Raw genomic sequence first — 24,844 nt, 5'->3', positions numbered from 1 at the left:
GAATGAGATGACATCTCGTGAGCCCCAGTTTAAACACAGGTAACACAGCTGAGGTTTCAATTAGCTTTTTATTGAAATAGAAGGCGCCAGTCAGTCACGAGGTCACAAAATTAAAAAAAAATCTGGCTTAAAGGGCCCTCCAGGGGGTTATCTTGTCCCACACCTTCTCAAGGCAATATCACCTCCTGTCCTTCTGAAGAGGCAGTAGCTCTCCAGCCCGGCTGACAAGGTGGCATCTGTGATTTTGGTGGAATGCAGAGAGCCCTTGAGAGTCTGCAAGGGCACAGGGTGGCCACAGGCCATTTTTAGCCTTCTACACCTCTGCTACATGCACATATCTAAATTGGATTCATCTGGCAAGCACACACACAGCATCCACTGTGCTTCCTAGCCTTTCTGGCTAGCTCTTCTCTACACCAATAGGCTGAGGGCTCTCTTGCCTCCCCCAGCCCCTCACCAGTATAAGAGGCTGCCTGGCCACATCCCAGCTCACTCAGGCTCTACTTCTTACCGTATTGTTCCAGCAAGAAGAGGGTTGAAGGCATATAACCAGTCGTTCATGTCCTTGTCGTTGATGGCCTGGAGCAGGACCCCACGGTGGTTCGTGCATACTGCAAAGGTGTTGGGTGTCTGAAAGAGTTAATCAATCATTGTGAAGTAGCTGGAATGACACCGGCCAAGGTTAAACCCTCCTTTGCTGCTGGAATGTGCCTATCCCAGCGGCAGTTTCCTATGAAACACTCATCGACTGACCAGACTTAGGTACTTTTCCTTAGGTTACCCTTGTTTTGCAGTTAAATGAACAATATTCTCAACCTGCCGTTATCACGAGGAGATCTCATAGGCCTTTACTTAACTCGCAAACTCATATGAGCTGCTGTGGCAGATCCATTGAGCAGTGTACCTCCTACTGAGAGTAGGCACATGTGATGGGCTCAAGCTATCAGGGTATTAGTCAAGGGACAAAGAGCCACAACCCCCATGTCTCATCCATCCAAGACTGGCAGTGGGATGACAGAGGGCTGGAGAGCATCTAAGGTGGAGGCCTCAAACTCTATTCCACACATCTCAATCCAAGTGCTATCAACAGCTTCCTGTATATTTACATTTCCATCACAGAAGTCATCCCTGCATGGGTTGGAAACCTTGCTAGCAGCTGCAGCAGGGGCACAGGGCTAGACTGGCCACTGAGATGGCTCTTGCCTCTGACTCCTAGAGGCGGCTCCCCCAGACCAGAGGTACGTTGGACTAGCAGGGCAGTGTGAATCATGTTTGCACTTCACCCACAGATTCTGTTCTGTGCCCAGGAGGACTACAGTCCCCAGACTGACCTTCACCATTGCCTGCTGATCCTCGCTGTACTCCACCTGTGCCGTAGACAAGTTGATGATCCCCCTCTCCACAGGGTCTTTGTCGCTGTTGTAAATAAAGACATACGGACGGCGAACCACCACAAAGTGCTTGGCCCAGGAGGCAGAAAGCGGCTCCTTGAAGTGGAGGTACCCCTTCTTGGACACCACAGAGCTGAAAAAGCAAATGGAAATTCCGGTTATTAAGACTGTCTGAAGCAAATCAGCTGCTGGTAGGCAGAATCGGTGCCCAACAGAACCCCTGGGCCAGGCAGTTCTGTTTCCCACCCCAAACAACTACCAATTCCTCCATCAGAAAGCTTGACCCCTGCCCTTCAAGAAAATACCTGCAAATCCCTAGCATGAGAGAAGTAATGTAATGTACACAGCCCTATACTGAAATTACACCTGCACCATGAGTCCGCCCATGCGGCAGGTCAACAGGAGCTTGGTGAAGGAGGCAGCTACAAGACTGAGCTTTAAATAAGGCAGAAATCAACATAATGCTCCCCTGCCCTGCCGCTAGTCTAAGTCTCTTGAAGGCTGCTACTTCAGTCTTGCCAGCACCTGTTGCATTCATCTTCACAAGGGGCATGACACCTGGAATTGCAGGACAGCTCGGTCTGCAGGCAGGGAAGGTTCACTCCCGCCACATCTCACCCTGGTCTGATCTCCTCAATGTCAGGAACAAGGTTCAGGAATTCGTTCTTTCCAGCTCTGGCCAGATAGGAGGTTTCCACTGCTGGGACCAGCTGAAATTGTTCCAACTCGGGGCATGGGCTGGAGGCGCGGGAATTTGCTTCTGGAGTCCTTTGAAAGGAAAAAAAATTAGAGGGAGAGAAAAATGATCACTACAAAGCAAATGATCATGACAAATCTCTAAGCAATTCTGCCTCCCATCCTGTCCTGCAAGATTTCTGCTCTGCCCTGGCATGAGCCTGATCCATGCCCCAGGTGCTTCCATGGGAGAGAGACCTGGGAGACTCTTACACACCTAAAACAGCATTTCATGTAAGATCTGTGGGATCAAGCTTGAGGCTTTCTCCTCGTAGCAGAGAAGTGACTTGTCCTTGGGCTGCTTCTCCCTATTCTTCCAGTGGATCCTCCTCCACGCACTGACCACTACGCTGAGGGGCTACACACAGTTCATAGGCAGCACTTGCTAGCCAGCCCTACTGTCTCACAGAGAGCTCAGCAGAGACTGAAGCACTGAACTGTTCTCTACAGAGATCTGAATCCCATTTTTATCTGAAATGTCCTTCTTAATTACATAGATGAGAAGTAGGTTGTCAAGAAACAGCTCCCTGGATAAGGTGGTCAATTGTTGTTTGAGTTCAGTTAAACCCTTCTCTTGCCTAACTCCCAAGCATCAGCGTGGGCTTTGTACACAGTGAAACTGCAGGAAATCTCCATAATGTAATGTGTTCATCTGGCTGCCCTTTCAGCAAGGAAAATAAAAGGGAAGAGGCTAAATATGCAGAAATGACAGAGAAGAGGAAGAACAGCTGGAAAGGAGAGAATAGGCAGGAAAAAAAACAAGGAAGGGAAATGGAACAAGGATAAAAGATGCAGAGTGGAGGAGCCTGTTCACAATCTCATTAGTCCTCCTCACTTACTTCTGATCCATTGAATTGCATCTTGAATCTACCAGAGAGGGGCAGGTGGATGAAGGTGTGAGGGTGGCACTGCTGAAGCTGGACACAGATGGGTCCCGCCCGATCGGAGAGATATCGGACAGCTGCAAGAACACACAAAACTGCTATGGTAAGGCACCACCCTCAAGAGACCACAGCTCTCAGAACACCCGCCCCTCGCAGCCTCAAGTGTTCAGACCACGGAGAAGTGTTTGTACCAAGACTGATTTTCATACAGGCTCCCTCAGCCCAGCACTACGTGATCTGGTTCTGTAATACTGCATTAGTTTCTTTATCCCCTGTTCCTGGAGCCAGAGCTCTCAAGCTGTTCAGTTTACACTCTGTTCTCAGGAAACACTAATAATAAGGAAGATGCCAGGCCACAGCAGTAATGATAAGAGGTGCGTGCAAGAGACTTCCTCCACATCCTTCTTCCTTTCTTCCCTGTCCCAAGACTCCAAGGCCAGTGAATGCCCCCACCTCCAGACTCAAGCTGAACAGAACAAATCAAGCCCAGCATCAGTTGGACCATTCAGGTACAGTTTGGGCCCTTGGCATTTGACCCTGTAGATAGTAGAACCTTTACTTTCCGTGATCATTCAATACACAGCACTGACAATTATAAGTCAGGTCACCGAACGTTCAATGTTGCAATTCCTACAGGTATCTGAGAAAGGGATACACAGAGTATTGCAGGAAACAACACCAGCCTATGGCACATTTGGCTGATGCCATACTGCAAAAGCCTTACCTTACAATCACTAATGCTGTTGTACACCTGGTTAAATTCACGGTTGAACGTATGAGTGAGAAGCTGGAGGCACTGGGGGGAAGAAAAAAAAAAAGAGAAGAGAAGAGACTAGACATTTCCAATTAGGTTTCAGGAGAAAACAGATCAAACAGCATGGAATCTACCAATACCACTTTGCTGCTCACTAAAGTATCAGTGAAATCTGGACTGCCCATGTCCAGGCAAGTCCAGTCATTAAAAAACTCACTCAAATAGAAAAAGCACGTGTTATTCATATAGTGCAAGCATTTTACACACACAAGTGCTAAGAGTTTGCCCACAAACAGGGGACTGAACTTGATGGTCCAGAAGACCCCTTCCAAATCTGCATTCCTAGGAGTATAATCTCAATCAGCATTTCCATTTCACTGAAGGGAGATGGGTTTTGATTGATTGAGGGAATATAACTTTGGCCATAGGAGCTTCTTAAAACAAGGCTCTGCAAACCACAGGACTCTAGCCATTTATGAGACAGCAAGAGATACGCACACCAGATAAGAAAAGAATAGGCTCTAGGTCCCTAAAGTATAAACGAGTTATCAGGGATTCCACCTACCAAGGTCCTAGTTAAGTTCAAGAGGTGCTAAGGTCCTAGCAGCATATTGTCTCTTGCCCAGCAGGTCACCTACTCCATTGGGAACAATGCCAAGGTCTACCAGAGCCTGATTTGTAATGACAAAGTTGTGCAGGTGAAAAGGCTTTTGTATTTTCTAGTGACTGGGCTGTAGGTTTTGGTGTCTTCTCACAAGTCTTTCCTGCCTCTCCAGTGCCACATGCTGGACCTGTCCTGCTCTTTCCACAACCCGTACCTTGGTGGCCAGCTCTTTCTCCCGATCCACCAGGCTCTCAATGTCTGTTGAGTCGTAGCCACTGCTTTCACTGGGTGTGACAGCACTCTCAAAAGTTGTGGTGGAGATCTGGGAGGAGATGCTAGTAGAGGTGCTGAGGGTCCCGCTGCTCAGACTGGGGGACAGTGAGTCACTCAGGGACTTGGGAATGCTGTCACCAAGCTTCTCACGCAGCAGCAGGAAGTGACGAGTCTTTTCCACCTGAGAACCAACAGAACAAACACCAATTCCAGGATGGTCCTTACCCTTGAGTGTACTGACATATGATCCCCCGCTAGGATATGAGAGTACACAGCAGAAAGGGACTGCAATAGTACTAAAAGGCCAAGTGTGGCCTCTGCTGAATACAGCAAGACCCTGTGTTGAAGGTTATGCTCAGTGGCAGCAGTACCACCTCTGCATTCATCTGGAGGGAATCTATTTCTGGCCTGGACCTCTTGAGATCTCTCTCAATTTGAGGAGTGAAGAGTGGCTGCTGAGAGGCCCATGTCTCTCCCACCTTTTGCTCCTTCCCCCTCGAGTACCTCATGCAGCAGCTCCAGTTTCTCCAGTTCCCACTGGTGCTCTAAAATGAGGCTATCACCACGGGGCCTCCATCCGGCCAGGTTCTCTTCACCACGGACATATGCTACAGATGTATCCAGGACTTTCCTCCTCCTCCTTTGCATTCCTGAAGAGTCAAGAAAAAAGTAGCATAGATGGGAGGGAACAATCTAGGACAGACCTCATGCACAGTAAATCAACAGAGCACCTGTGCTCCCCCTGCTTGACTGGCCATAGATAAAATAACCAAGATCACACCTGGGACAAGGTCTCTCCGTTCTGAAGGGCTGAGGGCATTAGTACGCATCATTTTAATTCAGCCTTCTGCACCAACCCAGAAATATTACCCCACTAATCCCAAGAACTGAAAACCCTGTTCAGTCCAAGGCAATAGTCATTTTCTCCTCAGAGGCCTGATGTTTGATATTTTTCCAGTTATCATCAATCAAAAGTCTTGCATTTCTATCGGCAAATTTACAAGCTCTCAAACTTGCTTCTTAGGAAAAAAGCCTGTATTGGGGGATCAGAGGAACTCTTCTCCCGGCTCCCTCCACTTCCCTACCCTTGTCTCAACTCCACTGATTTGAAGGAGCTAGGCCTCAAATAGGGCTCTCCTTTCTTGATCCCCACAGCCAGCCTCTGCCACAGTTCAGCTCTACAATTATGACAGTACCTCTGTACTGCACGAGCTGCTTTTCTTAAAAAAAAGAGGAAGATTTATTTCCTCCGTGCATGAAGTCATTATTTTCAAACTCTCCATCTGCCATAAAACCCACAGATGTTAACATTCCCCAGCTTGAGTGAATGGGCTGTTACCACTGACCTGGACTTCCTGTATCTGCCATTTTGCACAAACTCAGCTCATAGATTCCAGTCACTCGATTGCTGTTTACAAAAAAGCCCACACAGGAAAAGCTAGTTATAATAAGAAATCAATCACAGTTGACACTTGTGTCTTTGAAGACGCTTGACACCATTCTCATGATTTACAGGGTCCTTCAGTCTCCAAACTTATCAACCGCATTTGCAAAATAGAGATCTTTCCCTGACTGCAAAGCTGAGGAGCAGCAGACAGCCAGGGCCCTAGAGCAGACACTTCCACTGAGTTCTGCTTTTTCCTGTTTCCAGCACATTAGCCTTAGAAAACTGCCAATTAAACAGATTTCAATCTCAGACCAGCATTCTCCACATGCAAGCTGGAAAGCTTAAATATTCCTTTCTACCAGAACACCCTTTTGCTTTTCAAAAGGGCTGTTTGAAGAGGCAAAGCTGGAGGCAGGCAGTTTGGGTGATCAGTTTGCCTCAACATAAATCAGACTACCTAATTAAGGAAAGCTGTTTGCTGACCAAAAGAGCTGGGAGCTGCAGCTAAGCAGGCTTCCAGTGAAGAGCCTTAGGAAAAAACAGCTCCTATTTTCCCTTTTTGATCTGGGTCTGAAACGTATCACGCTCTGATCCTATAAAACTTACGAGTCTGGCGATTTGGAGTAGCCACTGCCAAAGAGACTGCGCAGCGAGCGCGGTGGTGAGATCTTGGCGTCTCGCGAGTAGAAGACCATACAGACATCCTTGGTGATGACGGCTGGCTGGATGCAGTGGTCAAGCTAGAGCGTGAACAGATGACTGTTTAAACTACGCAGCAAATCGCATGTGTGCCTGTGCCCACCTATATGCCTAAGTGTACGTGTTCTCTCTGTCAGTGGGGAAACTTCCTCATCAGGCTTTCTTAAAAACATGCTGCTAGCTTTCTAGGTGCATCCTCTGCATTTGTGACCACACTACAGGGAAAGACAGGTCTCCTGCATGCAAAACTAAGAGCCAGGCCAATGCATGTAGTGATGAAGGTCCTTAAATAGAAACTTTCATGCTAGGATATCAAAGGACTTTGCAAATACAGAGAAAGACTAAAAGAGGCAGAGAGGCTAACTGTACTGATGGGGGACAATATTGCTTTGATTTTATACCGTTAACCAGACATTACTGCACAAAATGTTTCTACCTGGTCCCTAGGATATAACCAGACAACGGCTGAAGCAGGATCATTTCAGCAGATTCCAGCATTCAAAGGTAACTTGGTACAGCTGAGATGATAGCCAGAACGCCTGTTCCTTACTGTACTCATTGTTTCCCTCCACCCAATTCCAAAACAGCTGCTATGGGGCACAGCATATGCTCACCTCCAGGTACGCTGACAGGGTCATATAAATCTTCTCTCCGTATGGTGTCACGCGATTGAGGAGGAGAGAGTTGTGCAGGGAACTATCCCAAACAGCCTCAAAACGATAGAAAGTCCTGAAGAAAACACAACAGCAGCTCAATTAGGAAACGTGTCTCTGTACCCCTGCTGCAAGTTAATGCACAGGGCCTCTTCCTGGACACCATCAGCGGGTATGTTTGTGATTACCAAGGGCTGGTTAGACAAGGACCACCTGGAGCAAAACCCCAGCTCTTCACCAAAATTGGAAGGAGGTCCAGGTCTTCTCCACCCCCTTTGCAGAAAGCATCCAGGATTATTCATCTATATCTAAACTCCTGGAGTTAGTTGTGCCCTCATCTGTGAGGAAGAAGTCTACTCTAAAAGCAAGCAAAAGGTTGAGAGGCTACAGAAGAGAATTAAAAGCCCTATCAAGTCATAGAGGAGTGGGGATGAAAGGAGAGTGAGTGCATAAATAGACTGAACTCTTCCCGAGTGCCTAGGATGCAATTCCAGATTCAATACACAAGGAAGGAACCTTTTCCATAACCAGCACTCTTGGCCTAAAGCATGTTGTGGGCTTAGCAGATATCCCCAGCTAAGTGGAGTGTTGACCCAACTCTCAAACCATAGTAGAGATGCCTTCTGCACTAAGCTACACCAGGGTAGCTTCTGCAGGTGAGCAGAAACATCCACAAGCATGGCCAAGCTTTTACTGAAGCCAAAAGCATTCCTTTTCCTGCAACCTACCTGCAGGCTGCTCCCAAATATCCAGCTCCAGCCCCACTCTGAGGTAAACCTTTGCTGACCCACTGCAGGCTGAACTAAGAAATCCTTTCAGCTGGCCCCGTGGAAGCAGGTAAGAGCTCCCAGCAACTTGTTCTCCACTCTGGGCAGAGGGCAAATGCAGTTTTAAGACAGCTACCTTAGTGAGTGGGAGGGAACTGAAGCCTCAGTGCCCAGGTCTGCCATCTAGCTCACTCTCTCAGGTCTCCAAACCGGACACCAGATGCCTCCGGCTTCCCAGAATGCAGAGATTTGTTTCACCAAGTTCCCTTTTGGAGAAAGACCTTTACACTAACACCCTCCCTTCCTAAATTACTATGGGATATTGTAGCCACATTACACTAGGCTATTATAGCCTGCACTCCCTGGGGCACACAAAGGCTCCCCCCACCACCGCCACTTAATTCTCTGTCATCCCTGTGTATGGTCCCTGCTCCCCAGCGTCAACCAGCCCTCTCTAGTCCACAGCAGACAGCTGGCACACGGAAACACTTGACATGCATTAATGGCCCACCATGTTCCTTTCTACAGCCAGCTGGATTGGTAAAGAGCTCCCATGCCAGTTCCCAGAACTGTGAGAAAAGAAACCAAACAGAGGCAGAAACTACAGAATGAAACAAAGAAATGGGCAAAAGAGCAAAGGTGATGAGTAAGATCCTGCAAAACAGCTGAGAGGCAAGGATGCTGATCTTAACCATGGCATCCCATGAATTTCCTCTCCTCCAGATGACCTGTAGGTCAGAGTTAATCAGGGCTACAGTACGCTGTGGGTCACACCATCAGCCTAGCCAATTAATACCGCTCAACACCATCAATTTGCCTCAGAGAAAATAATTTGATTGTCCTGCCTTAACTGAAGACAGACAACTCAAACCCTTCCCTCCGCTGTTACAGAGGAGCAGGCCTTGAAGGCCGACCAAGTAGGAACTCAAGGGGAACTGCAACGTAAGACCTCACTCTCAGGAGGCTGAAGAGCTTGCTTTCTGCCTGTCATTCTCTAACCCGCTGCTGAACTGTGTGAATTGAAAACCCTTCCCCCTCCCACATTTCAATCATTTATCACATTTTTGTTCTGAGCGAGACTTTTAACCTTCAGCTACAACAGCTCTGCAGAGTCGGAGGGCTGCTCCGGGTGGTCTCAATCAAGTTCACAGTGGATCGCCAGACCCATGTTCAACCTCTCCTACCACTTACTTCAGCTGAAAATGCTCCACAGTCATTGCTGAGCTCAATGCGCTGCAGAGCCGGGATCTTCAAACACTCGGTTACCCTGCAGTTCCACTAAGGTTTGATGTCCTAGTACCAAACAGTGCCCATCCTAATGCAGTCAGGCAGCATGCAGAAGTCAGTGCTATGAACAGCCAGTGCCTTGTCCCAGAGGAGGATTTCAGTGCTATGGTATAGCCCCAAGGGTGTCTCTGTCTGGGAAAGGCGAATCTTAATGATCACAAGAGGCAACTGTGGCACTAGTGGAAGTGAGCACAGTGTGGAGAGGTACTGCGTGAGCTCTGCTCACATAGCCCAGCTCAGTACCTCTCATTGGGCAGCTCAAACACTCCTCAAGAACCCCACCTGAATAGGGATAGTCAAGGCTAAACTCCATTTGTCCTTGCATGAAAATGAGGACTTGGTTTGAGATCACCTGAACCGCTCAGGCTGAAGAAACAAATGGAACCTGGGTCTCCAGACAGGACCAACAAATGCACCAAACCCTGCCCAGGTTTTGCACCCTGTGCTGCTGAACCGGACTTCCCACAGCAGGGACAGAGGCAGTGCCTGGAGAGACTCATCCTACTCCAGTGAAGTGAGGCATTGTGAGTGAATTCATCAGGAAAGCACGATGGCCAGGTGAGGTTTACCTTTAGACAGCCACTGTACTTGTGTGTTAGTCACAGAGGGGGAGAACACACACAACCCTGCCTCATCCAAACCAGACCTTTCTAGAACAGATATGGAGGGAGACAGACACAAGCTGAATGTGAGCAAACCTCTTGAACGTCCAACACAGCAGGTGACACCTGCAAAGGAATGGGAGTGTTGAACAAGGCAAAGTAAGAGGGAAGATAGGAACAGCTCTGGGAATCCAGCGCTGAGGGACGGCTGAGTTTTTAATTGAATGTCAGCATTAAAAGGTGACACAGCAACAGAACTGGAGAATGAGATCTTCAGCCAAACCAGTGGAGCACAGGCAGCAGCAGCACAAGTTGCCCGACACTGCTCAAGGCTGCTTAGCTGCTACCAGGAGATGCCTTTTTAGTGTGAAAGGCAAGTCCACCCTGTGTGGCTTTTGAACTCTCAGCTTCTCTGCTCACAGGCAGGCTGTTAATTATCAACAACAGTGCTAATTCTGGGGTCTAGCTCCAACCTAGTACTGGCCACCCAAACAGCCTATCTGATCATTACAGCTGCATTCACGACAAGCCTGGGCGGATTTGAACCAACCAGTGATTGAGCCACATGATTCATGCCCTGGGCCTTTTAAATGTAGCCAAGTATTCTTAAAAGCTGTTAGACGCTAAATGCTAGCCATGGCTGTCTAGGGTGGGAAAAAGGAGGAAAAGGCAGGAGAGTTAGATGTACAGGGAAATTCCTGCTGACTGAGGAATTTGTTTCTGTTAAGGTGAAGGAAATTTGCCTTCACATGTGTTCAGCTACTGAACTGTACGTACATGGATAATTCCTGATGTATGAGGGAAGAGGAAATGCACTCCTAGACAGGCCGAGAGGTTTGCTGACAAAATCCGCTAAAAGCTAAAAGGGAAATGGCAGCAACACAAGTGAGACATACAGCATTCTATTCCATAAGAACCTTTATGTGCAAAGGAAGCAAACAGAAAATACCTAGGCATATCCTTATCAAGAAAGAGCCTGTAAAAACATAGAAAGAGCTTTCGTTAGTGCAACCAAAAGCAGAACAGAAAAGCAACAGCTGAGAGGAGCAAACAAGCAGACCAAAAACAGCAACCAGAAAACACATCAGCAGACGATGAATGAACAGAACAGATATCCCTGACTATGACAGAGATTCCTCTCTGCCACCCCCTTATCCAGCAATCAAAACCTGGCAATCTGGTGTATCAGCTTCATTTCAGTCACCCCTGTCCCACCTCCAAGCAGCTTTCCCGACAGAGATGATGAAGAAATTTCCTTGCAAATAGGGAGCAATAGGGATATGCATTTCCTACTTCAAAATTCACTGAGATCTGACTGGAGGGCAGCAAGTGGCTTCCCACAGTCTGGTTACAGAGTGATCAGTGCCAAGATGTTAAAAATAAAAAAGCACCACCCGCTCCAAGTCATCAAATGGGTTCCACATCTCTCCCTTTCTGAACCATAAAGGAATTTTAATTGCATCTCCCCATCTCTCCTCCATCACTGCCCCCCTTCAAGCTCCACTGTGTCGTAGGCTTTGCAGGGAAGTGTGCTTGCAATCATGGTCACTTCTCCTTTTCTATTTATATGGACTTATCAGGAACATTTAGATGCTTATTCTTTATTGGAGAGATCATTTGAGCATTGGGCAGCAGATATCCAGGTTTAGCTACCCAGCCCCACACAGCAATGCCTGCAGTTCTACGGTACCCTCTGAATACCCTACAAAGCAATGGATCTCTCTATGCCATTTTTTCCTACCCATTTTCCTCCTTCTGTAGGGGGCATTCATTCTCTTCAATCCAGAAACTCTCCAAAATTTTGGTTTTACCTTCAAGACCTAATGGTCATAATGCTAGCCACTGTAAAACAGAGCGGGCAGCACCTGGTACTGCAGACAGCAGTCGTGACTCCAAGTTTAATATTAGAGCAGCATTCTCAAGTCCGAGTCTGTAGCTGAGGAGACAGGAGCTATTATGTGGAACGCCCACTAGTATTCAAAAGTCAGTGAGGAGATGGGCTGAAAAGCATTTCTCCTCTCAGTTTTGATGATAATCTGCTCTTTGAGGGAGGTTCCTGCTCTGCACCCAATTTACAAGCCGGGCAGACAGAAATCCAGCGAGCGAGGTCAAGTGGCTCAGTTGATGTCAGAGAGGGGAGAAGCCCGGCCCCCGTTGCAGAATTCTGCCTCAACAGCCCTCGGTTGCAGATAATGAAGCACGGAACTACTGGGGACGTGAAATCACGTCAATAATGTGCTCTCCTTAGGAAACATCCTCAGCCCCAGCCCCTCAGGAGAGACGGCTTTCTCACAGTGAAGAACAATCATTTGCGGCCAACACTCCTTTATCATTTAAATGACACTGCGGCAACACTTGATTTGATCTCTCACTGGATGCAAGAAGGAAGACGGCAGGTCACTGCAGCCTTTGAAACAGCGCTGACATGCCGCTCGATTCTAACGCACAGGTCCTTCACAGGACCCCACTTGTTTGCATCTGCGTAAATCCTCCTCCCTTCCTGTGACTCACTGGGATGATAAAAGATGCACGCTAAGAGGCTGGGTTTCTATGAGCAGGGCTGATGCTTTAACACAGTGGAGGCCAACCTTTTTTGGCAGCTGTCCCCCAAAGTAAGCCCCACACCCTCCCCAAATGCCACTCCAAACCTCTTCCCCTACCCAAACTGCTGCTCTTTCTGCTGTCTTCCCAATCCGCTCCTCTGTTTTCCACTCCCTGCACTATCTGTGCTGCCTTCCCCTTCTCTGACCTGCTGTGTGCCACACACAAAGGGTGCCTGTGCCACTTAGGTTGCAGGCTGGCCACCCTTGGTTTAACAAAAAAGCCTTTTCTGGATCTCTGACTGCATGTCCCCTCCCTAACTGTGGTGCGGGCATGGACAACAATCCCCACTCTGGGACTGTCCTGGTACTTTACTGCTCTGTCTTAAATCTCAATTACTATTTCAACCTCCTGGAAAAATTGTTGAGGCTCCTTTGAAGTTTCCCCTTCCCCTCTTCCATCCTCCTCTCATAGTACTTACAAATGGAAAGGAGTCACCCAGCTGCAGTATGAGAAAGTCCCCAGTGTCTGACACTGGTCTAGGCAGATCTTTAACAGGTGACACTGAAGGTTAATACCCATTGTTCACCTGTGTGCATTACATCTACAGGCCTAGAAGTCCACACTGAAGCACTGTCATCCTTTCCAGCCTCCCAACACCTTCCCAGCAGCGGTGCACAACTGAGGCCTGTAAGGTTCTGAACCAGAAGGACTGCATACACTCACTTCCTCAGCCTACCTGTTGGAGCTGTGAGATGACTTCAGGTACTTTGCAGAGATGATGTTCAGAGACAGAATAGCATCCACAGCAGCTTCATCTACCTCCGCTTTGTTTCTGATGCGCCCTGAAGAAAAAAATCATGCATCTACTGATTAAACAGAACCTGAAAGGTGCAAGAGAAATTGCCGTTTCTCAAGTGCTGTTTTATCCTGGGTATTTAGACAGGTAGTTCTAATTAGCAGTTCAAAACCATATATTTTTCTTTTGGTGCCCTTTCAAAAGTATTGCACTTCTGCTCTATAATTTGTGAGAGTGACAGAGGAAATAACTGGAAAGAAAAATCCTCATTTTTTTATGCTCGCCTTCCTCACACGGTATCACACAACCAAGAAGTACTCACCAACTACCAGCTCTCGCACATCTTTCCAGTGCAGCTCATTGCCTTTTTCATGAATTATGGTGACTGTGATCCTTCGCTGGATTCCCTGGTGGGATTGAAAAAGGACAAAATTGGGACGGGAAAAAACCCACAAGACTCCCCATCCCTTTAAGTCAAGCACATTTAGCAAGCACAGAGTTTACCAACATTCAAGTCTTGCCTGTCAACAGTCTCATAAAGGTAAAGGAGTATTTGTGTGCTCTTCTAGGTGATAAATACACTTCATGCAGAAAGAGCCTGTTTGCAGATCAAAGAGCAGCACCTATGCTCTTCTCTCTTCATCCTAAGAGCGATTTTGCACTCCAAATGCCCCTAAAATGGCTCCCCTCCACTCCCAGGAAAGATACAAGTACCTCATAGGGAAACTGCAGCCAGCTACCCAAATCTAAAGGAAAAAGGCAGCGTGTGCAATACTCTGAAGTTTTAGACCACAGATTCCAGCAAACCCAACTTGCTAAAAGCAAGCTGACACACAAGTATTCCATAATTGAAGAAATCCCTACTACTTATAACCAGACAAGTCACTTTGGAAGTTTACAGACAGACTCCAGGACTGGGGGTTAGGCAGGGGGCAGTTTTAATTAGAGTGGCTCTGAGCGCCACTCTAATTAAAGCGCCCAGAGCATCTTGTGTAGCACCACCATGCTTCAAAATGGTGGTGGGGGCGATTTATCTAAAGCTCGTTCAATGAGCTTTATATAAAAGTGCCCCCAACTGCCATTTTGAAGCGTGGGGCCTCTGATACATGAGACATGGGAGACTGCTGCAGCGTGGTAATTGCCACGCTCCAACAGACTTGATTAATTGAGTCTGCTCCACTGTGCTGGAATTACAGTGTGACAGAGCAGCCTCCTTGCTTGTGTACAAGCACTCGTTATGCTAACTGGAGGTCTCTGACAGGTGTTGTCCACATACGTTCCACTATGTACAGGAGCACTTTCTCCAAGTCTTCAGATTAACATGCAGGCCCTTGGCATTTCTCTGTGCCCTTGTACTAAGGTCTTAGAAGACGGCATGAGCCCAATCACCGCTCAGTTCCTTCACCATTAGGGAATCCAGGTGTAACAAGGACCCCAAAGGAGGAGGAAAAAGGATAGGTCAGGGGTAGATATGAACATCACTTCTCAAAGAACTCCAGTTTTGCAAGGTAAATAACTTTTCCTCTGAGTGCCTGCCCACTTGGTGATTCCCAAGCAGTTACACAAGGTAAAGAACCATATGTGCTGCACTTGCTTAAAAGACTGCACTACAGCCTTGCCAAAAGCAGCAGAAAACCCTCAGTGCTTCACTTGGAAACAGTGCTCAGTTAGAATATGGACTTAACGCAAGGTGCTGTCCCCTAAAAGGGAACACAGTCAAAGAAGCTGCCTAAATACCATGGGGGGAGGTCCTAATTAGAGAAAACTCAACACAAACCCTAATACAGTCCCATACCCACACCAGGATAATTTCAGCACTAACAGTGCTTGACTTCCTTTTGTCAATCAATGCTACAAACAGTCTTTGAGAAACGCTGAAGAGCTTGGCCCTTTGCAAAGTAAAAGATATGACCATACAAATATCTATCCCCTGTACACAAAGAGCCTGGCATGCCAAATGGCCCTCCCAGCCTAGGCATGTACCTGGTGAAGCAGGAATGTCCCCTGGCAGGGTAGGCCTCCAGTGTGATCAACGATAGCAGGGATGTATCTGAGGGAAGCACAAGAATGAACATCCTAGATTAGAGGTGGTCTTTACAGAGCAGGCAGCAGGACACTAGATAATGCACCGACAAATAAGACTCCTTCTGCTAACTCACAATCAGCCTCTACTCAACATGGACTTCTCCACGTACAGTGGTATCCTGCAGGAAAAGCTCTTTGTAAAGCACTGAGGATGAGGTCAGTGCAGTTCCTCTCAGGACAACTCTCCTGCTCTGTAGCATGGTTGAGCTCAGTGCAACACCTGCTGGACTGAGCTCTGGAGAGTGAAATCTCTGGGCATTCGAACAGCAGATGCCATGGGTTTGTTGTAGCAGGACAAGCATCCCCTGCACACTGCTCAGCCCATGTGTCTAGCTTAATTTAGAGAAACAATTTTGAGGACTGTGAAGGAAGGCTATTCTCCACACTTCCAGTCCTTGGCCTTTCTGGTCACACTGCCAAAAGTGAGAATAGTTAGTATCAGTTGCACTGATGGCCCCCTCCACCAGTTTCAGACAAGTCAGGCAACCTTCAGGTGACAACAGCCAAGAACAACTAGCCTGGACTAAGCAGAACCCAAACTGCAGGGATCTGTACTCCCACAGACCACAATCCCAAATGTGATTAAAAATGGACTCACTCTCCTGTTGGCTCCAGCTCGCTGATCTCAAACCAGACAAGGAGATCATACTTGCTCACGCTCTGGCCCAGGCTCGTTTTGCTCATCGTATTAAGCTTTGTGGCTGGCACTTAAAGAATACAAACACCGTTCTCACACACTGCACAGGTAAAATGAGTCATACAACACTTTAGTTCTGCAATATCATCAGCGAACAGCAAAGTCAGAAAAACCTCTAAATGTGCAGGGGGGGGTGGGGGGAATGTCGAACAATCAACTCACCTGAAGTTAAAAAGCCAGGAAGGAAACAGGACACCAGCTGGGCAATGGAATGACTAAGGATTTGTGTTTTAAACCGAGAGTCCCTTCCCTCCCTCTACTGTCTATAAAGAGATGGAGGATCAGCCGTGACTATGAACCACTATAAGAGTTTTCCCTACTGAAGCAAAGAGTGAGACCCTAAGTGAAAATAGAAGGCCAACTTTCCATTAACCCACACAGCATAAAATTCCCCTTAAGTCACACATACAGTCATCATCTATTATAGTAAGGGACTTGTTTTAAACAATTTGTGAAAAGGGTCATTGCAGCTTCCATTTAAGGTCACCTAACGTTCCATGAAGGGGTCGGGACTCATGGCACTTACCCTCATGGTGAAATGCCTAGACAATGCTGGCATGTGACAGACTGAAGAGAGTTTCCACAAAGAATAAATTCACTATAAATAGAACCTCTGTGGATCCATGAGTGGGAGAGTCCTGTGCCACCTCAGACATCCAAATTTAGAAATAGGCTATTTTTTTTGCATTTGGTTTAAAATCCTTCAGATGCAGCACTGAAGCCAGTATCTCCAAATTATGTTCTCAAGACGACAACACCTACACTGCATAGACCCTTTCTGACCTCCAGGGAGACCCATTTCAGCCCCTGCATGCTTGGAGTTTGGGCCTGCCTAGGTCTGTTTATCTTTGCCGGCACGCCTTCAGCGTTCAGGATCCTTCATGAAAAAGAGAAGGCCAAGATCCCAGAGATTCCTGCAGTAATTTAGGTTTGATGCCCTTTATATGTTACACCAGAAGGTATATTAGATTGTGCACTAAACTGAAGAGGTTAAGAGCAACAGAGTGGTAAGCTCTGCCATTTTAGATACAAGGTGCACGTTTAAGGAGATTTGCCAGGACTACTTCCAGAGCAAAAGGTCCTAGAATCAAGCTCGGTGGCTCCCTTTATTCTAGGCTTGTCAGTTCTGCTGTCAGACTTACTAGCTCCTTTCATGACTAATGAAGAGACAAGCAGTACTTTAAAGTGGGATCACAAGATAGCGATCACACTTAACCTTTTTCCATTTCCCTCCCCCTCAAGCCGCCACCCCTTCATGCTACCATTCTATCCAGCTATCTCTGCCTTTTTTTTTTTTTTTTTTTTTTGTTCTACTCCTGGGAATAGGAAAGGTATTGAAAAATTGTGAAAGCTTCTCTCGTCTGCATGCAGCTCTGCAGCTTCCTCATCATTCCACCTGGTTTAACACATTTAGTCAACTGCTCCTACAGCATTATTCCCATGCCCTCCTTTACTGAAGACCAGCCTCAGCATTTTATAGCTTCTCCCATTCTTGCCTTTGTCTCCTGCCACTTCCATCATGGCCCAGCTACATCTCTCAATGGAGGAAGCACAACCAGCTCAATCGGTAGCGATTAGCACATGTCCCAGTGCATGCACACAGGAGCAAGTCATCATTCTTGCAAAAGCTGTTATTTTAATTCTGCCTCTAGCTCCATGTCAAGCTAGCTGCAAACAGCCGACCCAAAAGAATGGGCAGAGACTCGACTACAGGGATCTAAGTCAGATACAGCAGGACATCAGCATTACATGAAGCAACGGGTTCATTATCATCACTTGCTGTCTCCCATTCATAACCAAAACAGTCACCATCGCTGTCTCACATCTGCCCATGCCACCAGCATAACAGCTGCAGTTGTGCGTATAGCATCCGTGAGCTAATGACAGCTGGACTCTAAGTTGACAATGTTAACTGGGAAGGAGGACAAAGCACACAAGTCACTGGAGGCTGGGGCCAGAAAAATTTGGCAGCACTGGAACATCTGACAAATATAGATGAAGGTTTAAGAATATGCAGGCTGAGCCATCTTAAATGTTCCCAGAGGCTCTGGCAGCCAGGAGTAGATTTATTCAGAAACAGCAGGACCACCCAAGCCAGGATTCACTAGGATGTGGTGGTGAGGTGACCAAGCTGGACAGATAAAAGAAAGGAGAGCTTCAACAGACACCCTCCTATAAAACTCGGCACTTAAAGCACCTTTCCTCTGAAGGTATCAATGGGCACATACACAAGGCAGCAGGCAGCTGCTCCCATTTTACAGATCGGAAAATGGAGATTCAGATATAGTTTCCGTGGCAGGAACAATGTCACTGTAACTATGACAGAGGTAGGATCAGAACCCCGAAATGAAGACTCCCCACACACTGCTTGCATCAGCACATCCACGCTGCATCTTCTGCCCACTACGAGGACTACCAGCTACTCAGGATACCAGAGGGCATAAATGGGGATGAACTGCTTTCGAGCCAGAGTGTAGGATATTTCTACATCTACCAAAGGTCAAGTCTGGCTACTAACCATCTCGTTTGGGAGCCCGCTCGCTCTGACAGCTGGGAATAGGCAGAAAGAGAAAAGGTGGCAGCTGGTCAGCCCCGTCCTGGAAAGCAGCCATGGCAGAGTACGTGAGCACGTGGGCGTGCTCAGACAGCGTGTTCAGCACATGCGTGTTTACATAGCCAGACATGAGATACCTAATCAACTGGATTTTTCTCTCATGGTCTGAAAAGGGAATGGAACAAGGGGGGAAAAAAAAGGCCATGGAGACGAGCAGAAAGAAAGGAAAGAAGATGGGAGGGGAGGACAAAAAAATAAAGGAAAAAGAGGTCAACATGCACAAGTAAATTAAACGAAAGAAAATGGAAGGATCACTGTGAGAGTGTTATTGAGAGCAAAGGCAGATGGGTTAACAGATAAGCAAATCCCGGGTCACATGCTCAGTAGCCACACACAGAATGGTTCCCTAGCTAAATCGGGGAGGATGGATTGGACACCTCATACACGTGACTGCATTTCTGGCATGTCTCGAGAAACAACTGCTCTGAGGTGAAGTCGGGACAGAACTCCTGGGAATGAAAAGTGTCAGAGAGGGAGGTCCGGGGCCTGCCACAGTGCTCTCCATTTCATTTGCTCAACCATAACTGACTGAATACACCTAGTCCTCTGCACCCTTATTTTTAAGCAGCAAGTGCAGACACACAGACGCAAGGAACAGCTTGATGTGAAGAATTTGTTCATTCTCACCTGGCTTCGACAGTGGCATGGGGGGAGGGAAGAATCGCCGGGAGGGCTGTGGAGGGCTGCAGAGAGAGACAACAGTTACCACCCCATGCTTCCCTATCATGCTGCCCCTCCAGTGTGCTCTCAGCTTGGCTGTACAACTTCTCCCAACCCCACTCTTCAAATGCAAAACAAGCTGTTCAGGTAAATGCACAGTTCTGCTGACAGAGCTGCATCTACACAAAGGACCTTGCTGCCATAGCTATGTTGGGATCACACTTCAGCCTCTGAAATGACAGTCAGGCCAGCAGAAGTCTGGCTGCTCAGGCCAGGTCCACAGCCTGAATATCAAGGCCAGGTACGGAACTCCAGAAGCAAAGAGGAGAGGTGGGTATGATATCTACCCCCACATTCAGGATCCTTTCTACTGGGAAGCACTATCACAGAGAGCCTTTATACAGAGAAAATGGCCAATACCTGTTGAGATCCTGTCCCTGAAGGTGGGGAGGATGCTGTTGATAGTGGCCAAAGACTTCAAATACAATGGGCTTGGTTTTGATGTACTCAACAAAGGACTCTGTCACTTCTACAGCAATCTGGCAAGCAAGGGAAGAGGAGATCATCAGGGCAAAGATACAGACAAGGAGAGCCTCCCCGCAGCCTCACAAGGAGAGACCAGGGAACCATGTGTCTTTTCCAAGACACTGATGGCTTAATTGGAGTGTGTCACTCCATGAGGAGCTGCATTCCTGATTTTAATCAGATGTTAAAAATGTCATCAGGTGTTGCAGGAGAAACAGAAACCCCCTGAACTAGGTACACAGCAGGTAAGGAAAGGATGCAGCTACAAGGTAACTGTAACAAGATAGTCATTCATTGATGAAGCTGCCCACTCTTCAGTTAATTTGGCAGCAGGGGCAGGGCTTTTCATGTTTTCTATTTCCTAAATTTTCCAGCTGCTTCTATTGCACGCTCCTGTGTCCTAATAAGAAGAGTGAGAGCACAAGGAATTCAGAACCAGGAAGGGGTGGGGAGAAGGGTTAAACTCCACACTTGTAATTCAGTCACCACTAACAGGCTCTATTTTCTCCACTGGGGATTACATCACCCATTTGATCACTCCTCCTATTGTCTACTCTTCTGTGCGCCCTCCCCCTTTACTACACATGCTTGACTAACAGGAAGACCATGTGCATTCCCTAGTGCTAAAATCAACTTAGGCAGGATCCTCCCCTAGTCCTTCATTCTTCATACAGAAGTGCTGAGTTTCACTTACATTCTGAACATGGTAAAACCCAAGTGGAGTCCCCCGGCCGTTGTTTTTGAGAGGCTCAGTGGAGAAAGCTTCGTCGTGTCGGTGTAAAAAGCTAAAAACAAATAAGACAGCTCAAATGAACAAGACCTGCTCTGCATGTTAGCCCGACCCTGGAGAAAACGGCACATTTCTACTCTCCTGGGCTGCCATTTAAGCAAATGTATCAGGGTTCCCCCTTCTGCCCCACCGCTTGCCTTGCATTTCTTCCCCTGTTCTGTTGGTTTATGTATCCACTACCCTCCCTTTTCATCCTTAATTTAACATCTAAATGGAAACAAAGCTTTAGCTGAGATCTAAGTGATGTACTGTGCTGCCAGCCTTTCTGATCCTAGCTAGGTATATGCACAATCCAATTTTATTGCATACAGACTTTATAGGGCCTGAACATCTATCAAGTGAGACATAAATTTATTCAACATAAGGAACTGCTGGGTGTTATTGATCTCATACAGCACCCATCACCAGGCGGACCTCAGACTCCTTCTCTACAAAACTTTGGGATGTTAGGACAAGAGAGGAAGAACTGGCTGTTCAGTTGTAATTCAGTCTGTGAGGCTTTGCTCCTAGATGTCACATTGCTGCAAGACTGAGGTTTGTTCACGGCAGGACTTGGGTTGTGACTTTTGCAAGACACTATTGTCATAATGACCCCTTGGAAGCTGCTCAGTCTGAGCTGCAGCTACTGAGGAGAAAATGCTGTTTACCCTGCCAAAGCCCTCCCCTTCTTATTGAGGGCTGGTCCTTACTTGAACTGGCAGAAGATGTCTGCATATTCTGGTAGGATGCCACTGGCCTGCAGCACTGTCACGCGGAAAGTGAACACGCTGCCCAGCTTCAGGTGGTCGCCAACCTCATCAGTAAACCCTTCCATCACCATCTTCCCATCCAGCAAAGTGCCCGACTTCAGGTCTTAAAGACAAACCAACAACCACACAAAACCTCTCAATTTAGTGCATCAACAGATGCTCCCTCCCACACAGGAGGGGTCAAGCCCCCCACTTTCCAGGCTCCCAGAACACAAACTCCAAACTCTTCACTGTTCTGTGACCAGTTTTGAAAAGTGATTTGATGGAAACAGCAAATTGTGGAGATGAACGGGAACTGCATGAAATTGCAAAGGAGCTACAGCTCAGGTGGCAGAAAGCCTGCGTTACAGATAGAAGAAGGACTGAGGCATTTGTCCCAGGGCTGTTTTAACCTTTTAACCAGCTGTTTTAAACAACAGGTGCAGTAACCCAACTGCAGTAGACCTGGTGAAGGCTGGAGGGTTAAGAAAGCCTCAAGCCTATGTTCTAACCATGCAGAGAGCAGTGCATGGCTAAAAGCTACCCGAGTTCTTGTGACCCATGTCAAGGACTAGCAGACTGCCCAGACCTGCCTGGGTCTCTGGCTGATGAGATCTGTCCCCCAGCTAGTTAACCGGTTGGCTTCCTGATTGCCTGCTTGGAGCTCAGGCCCCCCACTTATTCCAATCTGTGGCAGCAGCCTCCAGGCCAGCCAACAGTTCTGACCCAGTCTGCTGTGGCAAGCCTGCTGGTTTTCCTGGTTTCCTCACCCTGATTTTGGCTTGTTCCAGGACTCTGGCCTTGGATTTCCCTGTGGATCTGTTTCCTGGCTCCTTACTCCAGTTTGGCTCTGCTCTTGGGACTGTGGATTATCCCTAGGACTTGGTAACTCAGCATCTGATCCCCAAATCCTCACCCTGGACTGTGTTGTAGACTCTGCCCCTGGATTTCCCTCCAGATTTGCTAATGTGGCTCCTAAACTCTGACCCAGCCCCCGGCCCCTGCCTTCCCCCAATGTAACCATTAGGCCAGACCACCTATGCCCCAGTCCCTTACAATCTACTTGTATTAGAACCACAAGAGCGACTACTATCATCAAAGCTACACATAGGAGGAATGAACAATCCTACAGCAGAAAAGGCCCAGCCTGTATTGTTCCTGTGGAAACTGTGGTATCCCCAAATTAGGTGCCAGCTTCATCACCAGTGAGCTGGTAAGTTAAACCTAGGTTTTAACCAGAGTTCTTCTCTCCCCCAGGCACAGATGTGAAGTAGCAAGCAGGAAAATGCACACAGCCACTGCTAACTTAACACCACCTGGAATAAGAGATTTCCAACCACTCAAACCTCTCAGCACAGCAAAAACTCTGAAGCAACTGGGACTCAAAAGCTTCCCTCCAGGTGCTATGTCATCATTCACAAAACAAAGTTAAAAAACTAATCCCCACATTATGCATTATGTACCTTCCTGTCCCCATCAGAGGCAACATCCCTCAGCCTGTAGCACAGTATGGAATGAGACCCAAAACCATTCTTCACATTCAATTACAATGAACCTATGTTGGTCCCCTCGAGTCCCAGATGGTACTGTGTCTTGCTTACTTACCTAGATCATTCATTCTGTTAATCTCCTCTGGGGGAGTGATGACCTCTGAGCTCTGGCCTTGCCCTTCCACAATTCTCAGTTCTTCTAATGACAGTCCAGATCGAGTCATTGCAACTGAAGAAAAGTCACTCTGAACAAAGAAAGGCAGACACTTCAGGTGACAAAGCCATGCAGTTCCCAACAGCCCCAGCCCTTCTTTCTTGTATTATCCAGTCTATGTTCAGAACTGGACACACTGCTTCCCTCTCCAAGAAACATTGAGACACTGAAGATTTTTTTACCTTATCAAAGTATTCATTATCAAATGAGATTTTTGCTGTGCCAGACTGCCGAATGCCAGATCCATAATCCGGGGCTTCTTCATCAGCTACAAAACAAAGAAACCAGACCACTGAGGAAAAATGTAAGTCCCATTTATGGCAAGATGGATGAGACTGTAAACTTGATGGTCAAGTTAGGGAAGTCTCTGGAATTATGTAATACTAGACTGGAGCAAGTGCCAGCAAAGTAGAGAACTACCCAAACACTGGCCTTGCAGAAGGGCATGAAAAGACCAACAAAATAAGTTAGAAGGGCCCACTGTTAATACAGGCTAATTTATCAATTAAATAAATACTCACTAACCTGTGCAGAATTCATAGGTGTAGAACTATGTGGTACTGATTTTTATTGTACACTTGCCAGTTTATGAGACAAGTGAATGAATACCATGAAAAAATAATGACCAAGCAGAATAGAAATGAAAGGAAAATTTAAGTCACATCAACTGGAACTGCATAAACCTAATCAGAGAGTTGACTGTGAACCTATTGGCAGAAGTTTTCAGTTCCTGTCCACAGGCTAACTCCAGTGATCCACGTCACCACACCTCCAGATCCTTCGCTATAAGGGATTCTTGCTAGAGACAAAGATGCATAAAATAATGCTGCTCAGAATCATTTTTTATCAATCCACTTCATTCACCAAAATGTAAACCAGGACACGTAGCTTTCATGCTCTTTCCAGGAATTACACCGGATGTATATTAATGACCATCTCCAGCCACCAAAGAATACCCAATAAAAGAAGCAGCTTTACAGAATAGGGGAAAAAACAATCCAAAGCTTTTTAAAATAGGTTAAGTAACTGCCGGTCTACCAGTCCTGGAGACAAAGATCCTCTACATACAGAGTGAGCAGCATGACTCCACCACCATGTGAGACCCTGGCCAGGAGGGGCTGGCTGTCTGTATGACCCATTCATTCCTGGGACTCTGTGGAGTCTGCCAAGAAGAGGGCCCAGTTACATGCCAAGGTATTTTCCAACGGTAAATGCGTGTTATAGAAGTGAGCCCAAGGCTGATAATGCCTTTAGAAATTTCACTCAAAGACCAAACAAACCCACAGCCAAATTTGAAGAGATGTTCCAAAATCAATTCCTAATTGCTACAGTTTGCTCTTTCATATCAACCACTTAGATGCATTAGTGTCAATGCCAAGAAGAACTAGCCAGGCTAGAAGTAAACTTCTGGATGTATTTAAACACATTTCATTTCATCTGCCATTTTAGCCCCTGCTAGAGAGAATCCCAGACTCAGTGTCTGAGACCTCATCGCATGTTCCCATGGAGAATGAAGCCCCCAAGGCTGCCTTCCTAAGACAATAGACAAAGGCTGGAAGTTAGCCATTGCTAGAAAAGACAGATAAATTACAGGAAGCATCTTGTGCTCTCACCAAGACAGATAGTGCATGGCCAAACAGCAAGCATAAGCCTCGACTTGCTCAC

The 24,844-nt window shown here is 47.1% G+C and overlaps 1 protein-coding gene across 6 annotated transcripts in view; it reads right to left on the bottom strand.

Annotated features, from left to right (window-relative positions):
* KIF1B (kinesin family member 1B) overlaps positions 1-24,844 on the bottom strand; it is a 142,893-nt gene that overhangs the window by 4,928 nt on the left and 113,121 nt on the right. For all 6 annotated transcript variants that reach the window (XM_019493828.2, XM_019493831.2, XM_019493830.2 and 3 more), the window contains 20 exons: positions 23,362-23,447; positions 23,081-23,210; positions 21,437-21,599; positions 20,652-20,742; positions 19,853-19,971; positions 19,400-19,455; positions 16,060-16,168; positions 15,360-15,426; positions 13,699-13,783; positions 13,317-13,422; positions 7,342-7,456; positions 6,635-6,768; positions 5,988-6,049; positions 5,146-5,291; positions 4,583-4,822; positions 3,735-3,806; positions 2,966-3,087; positions 2,010-2,159; positions 1,332-1,524; positions 512-630 (listed from right to left, as the gene is read on the bottom strand). In XM_019493828.2, coding sequence (XP_019349373.1) covers positions 512-630; positions 1,332-1,524; positions 2,010-2,159; positions 2,966-3,087; positions 3,735-3,806; positions 4,583-4,822; positions 5,146-5,291; positions 5,988-6,049; positions 6,635-6,768; positions 7,342-7,456; positions 13,317-13,422; positions 13,699-13,783; positions 15,360-15,426; positions 16,060-16,168; positions 19,400-19,455; positions 19,853-19,971; positions 20,652-20,742; positions 21,437-21,599; positions 23,081-23,210; positions 23,362-23,447 — 2,365 coding nt within the window. The remainder of the gene's footprint in view (positions 1-511; positions 631-1,331; positions 1,525-2,009; positions 2,160-2,965; positions 3,088-3,734; positions 3,807-4,582; positions 4,823-5,145; positions 5,292-5,987; positions 6,050-6,634; positions 6,769-7,341; positions 7,457-13,316; positions 13,423-13,698; positions 13,784-15,359; positions 15,427-16,059; positions 16,169-19,399; positions 19,456-19,852; positions 19,972-20,651; positions 20,743-21,436; positions 21,600-23,080; positions 23,211-23,361; positions 23,448-24,844) is intronic.

Source organism: Alligator mississippiensis, chromosome 13 (assembly GCF_030867095.1).
Source record: "Alligator mississippiensis isolate rAllMis1 chromosome 13, rAllMis1, whole genome shotgun sequence".
Classification (NCBI taxonomy): domain Eukaryota; kingdom Metazoa; phylum Chordata; order Crocodylia; family Alligatoridae; genus Alligator; species Alligator mississippiensis.
The sequence above is the reverse complement of the archived record's forward strand: the minus strand, read 5'-3'. Positions and strand labels throughout refer to the sequence as shown.